This window comes from Neopelma chrysocephalum, unplaced genomic scaffold (assembly GCF_003984885.1).
Source record: "Neopelma chrysocephalum unplaced genomic scaffold, ASM398488v2 Primary Assembly neopelma1_96830, whole genome shotgun sequence".
In the NCBI taxonomy this organism is placed as follows: domain Eukaryota; kingdom Metazoa; phylum Chordata; class Aves; order Passeriformes; family Pipridae; genus Neopelma; species Neopelma chrysocephalum.
This window is the reverse complement of record NW_020925474.1, coordinates 1-2229: the sequence shown is the minus strand read 5'-3', so window position 1 is coordinate 2229 and position 2229 is coordinate 1. Positions and strand designations below refer to the sequence as shown.

General features: G+C 63.6%; 1 protein-coding gene and 1 non-coding gene across 2 annotated transcripts; one reads left to right on the top strand and one right to left on the bottom strand.

The window, feature by feature from the left end:
• Positions 1-27: 27 nt before the first annotated feature.
• TRNAN-GUU lies at positions 28-101 on the top strand. Its single transcript has one exon. It is a non-coding gene; the product is annotated as a tRNA-Asn (tRNA).
• A 1099-nt stretch (positions 102-1200) lies between these two features.
• IL4I1 (interleukin 4 induced 1) lies at positions 1201-2138 on the bottom strand (the record flags this gene model as incomplete). The annotated part of the gene is made up of 1 exon (XM_027670329.1): positions 1201-2138. A coding segment is annotated over one exon (922 nt), but the record flags the coding sequence as incomplete, so codon positions are not given.
• Between the last annotated feature and the right edge of the window lie 91 nt (positions 2139-2229).

Genomic DNA, 2229 nt, shown 5'->3' with positions numbered 1-2229 from the left:
TTCCCGGTTTTTCAGCCCAAATCCCGGGTCTCTGTGGCGCAATCGGCCAGCGCGTTCGGCTGTTAACCGAAAGGTTGGTGGTTCGAGCCCACCCAGGGACGGGGCGGCTCCTTTTCCTTCCCCGCGATCGTTAGCGAACGTGAATTAATTAAATTCGGCGAGGAGAGAGGCAACCCCGGCGCGCCGAATAAAAAAAAAAATTCTTCCTCGTTTCTTTATTCCCCTGAAGTTTGTGCAGTCTTTTTAAATTTAAAAGAGGGATTTTTTTCCCCCACGCACCGGGAGGGCCCTCGGGGCTCTTCCCCCCCTCAGGGCCCTTCCCTCTCCTCGGAGCCCCCTCAGGGCTCTTCCCTCCCCGTGGAGCTGCCAGGAGGGTCCCTCAGAGATCTTCCCTCCCCTCACAGCTCTTCTCTCCCCAAGGAGCTCCCGGGAAGGTCCCTCAGAGCTTTTCACTCCCCTCAGGGCTCTTCCCTCCCCTCACAGCTCCCGGGAAGGTCCCTCAGAGCTTTTCACTCCCCTCAGGGCTCTTCCCTCCCCTCAGAGCTCTTCCCTACCCATAGAACTCCTGGGAAGGTCCCTCAGGCCTCTTCCCTCCCCTCAGAGCTCCCTCAGAGCTCTTCTCTCCCCTCAGAACTCCCGGGAAGGTCCCTCAGGCCTCTTCCCTCCCCTCAGAGCTCCCTCAGGGCTCTTCCCTCCCCTCAGAGCTCTTCCCTCCCCAAGGAGTTCCCAGGAAGGTCCCTCAGGCCTCTTCCATCCCCTCAAATCTCTTCCCTCCCCTCAGAGCTCTTCCCTCCCCTCAGGGCTCTTCCCTCACCTTGGAGCTCCCAGGAAGGTCCCTCAGGGCTCTTCCCTCCCCAAGGAGCTCCCTCAGGGTTCTTCTCTCCCCTCGGGGCTCCCGGGAAGGTCCCTCAGGGCTCTTCCCTCCCCTCAAAGATCCCTCAGGGCTCTTCTCTCCCCTCAGAGCTCTTCTTTCCCCTCAGAGCTCCCAGGAAGGTCCCTCAGGCCTCTTCCCTCCCCAAGGAGCTCCCTCAAAGCTCTTCCCTCCCCTCAGGGCTCTTCCCTCCCCTCAGAACTCTTCCCTCCCCTCAGAGCTCTTCCCTCCCCTCAAAGTTCTTCCTTCCTTCCCCTCAGAGCTCTTTCCCTCTCCTCAGAGCTCTTCCCTCCCCTCAGAGCTCCCTCAGAGCTCTTCCCTCCCCTCAGAGCTCTTTCCCTCCCATCAGAGCTCTTCCCTCCCCGCCGAGGAGCTCCCTGCCCACCCGCCGCGGTCGTGGTGGATGTTGGCGGCGGCCCTGATTGCCGCCTTCATGGCGGTGTCTATCCATGCGTGGGGCTGCGCCGCGTGCTCGCCGGCGAAGTGCACCCGGCCCTCGGCGGCGAACAGCGCCCGCGAGTAGTCGGTGAACTGGTAAGGGGTGAAGGCGGCGAAGGCCCCCATGGCGTGGCCGTCCAGCTGCCACCTCTGCAGCACGTGGCGGTCGCAGGCCAGGCGCAGGAAGTCGCGGCTCACCCCGTGCACGTCGGCCAGGTCGCTCAGCACCACCTCCAGCGCCCGCTCGTCCGCCAGCGGCAGGAAGAACTCCGAGTCGCGGTTCTGGGTGTAGGAGGCCAGCAGGACGCCCGCGCCGCCCGAGAAGTTGTGGCTGGGGTAGTAGATGAAGCGGGACGGCCGGTCGGTGATGGATTGCCCGCCGCGGATCCCGTCCTTCTCCCAGAACTTCTCGGAGCAGACCAGGGCGATCTTGGCGGCGCCGGCGTAGTGGACGGAGCGCAGGGCGTGGGCCTTGGCGCGGGAGAGGGGCGGCAGGAACTGGATGTGCCGCGTGGCCTTGGCGGTGGAGGTGACCAGGACGTAGTCGGCCGCCGCCGCCGTCGGGGCCAGGGTGTCCGGGGCGCGGTAGAACACCCGCACCTCGTCCCCCTTGCTCACGATGGTCTCCACGGTGCAGTTGAAGCGGATGACGCCGGGCAGAGACTTCTGGAAGGCCTCGGGCAGTTGGTCGAAGCCGCCCGTGATCTCGTCAAAGCTGTCGAGGGGAGGAAGAAGATGAGGGCAGGACTTTAAGGAGCTCTGCCGGGGACGCCGGGAGCGGCCCCGGCTTGGAATCCCTCCGGAATTCCACCCGAAACAGGAGCCGGGCCTAAAAGAATCAACTGAGACATCTTGGCCTGCTAAGAAACCCCAACACCTGTTCTGCTGGAAGAACATTTTAGGAGCACTGGTGAACATCA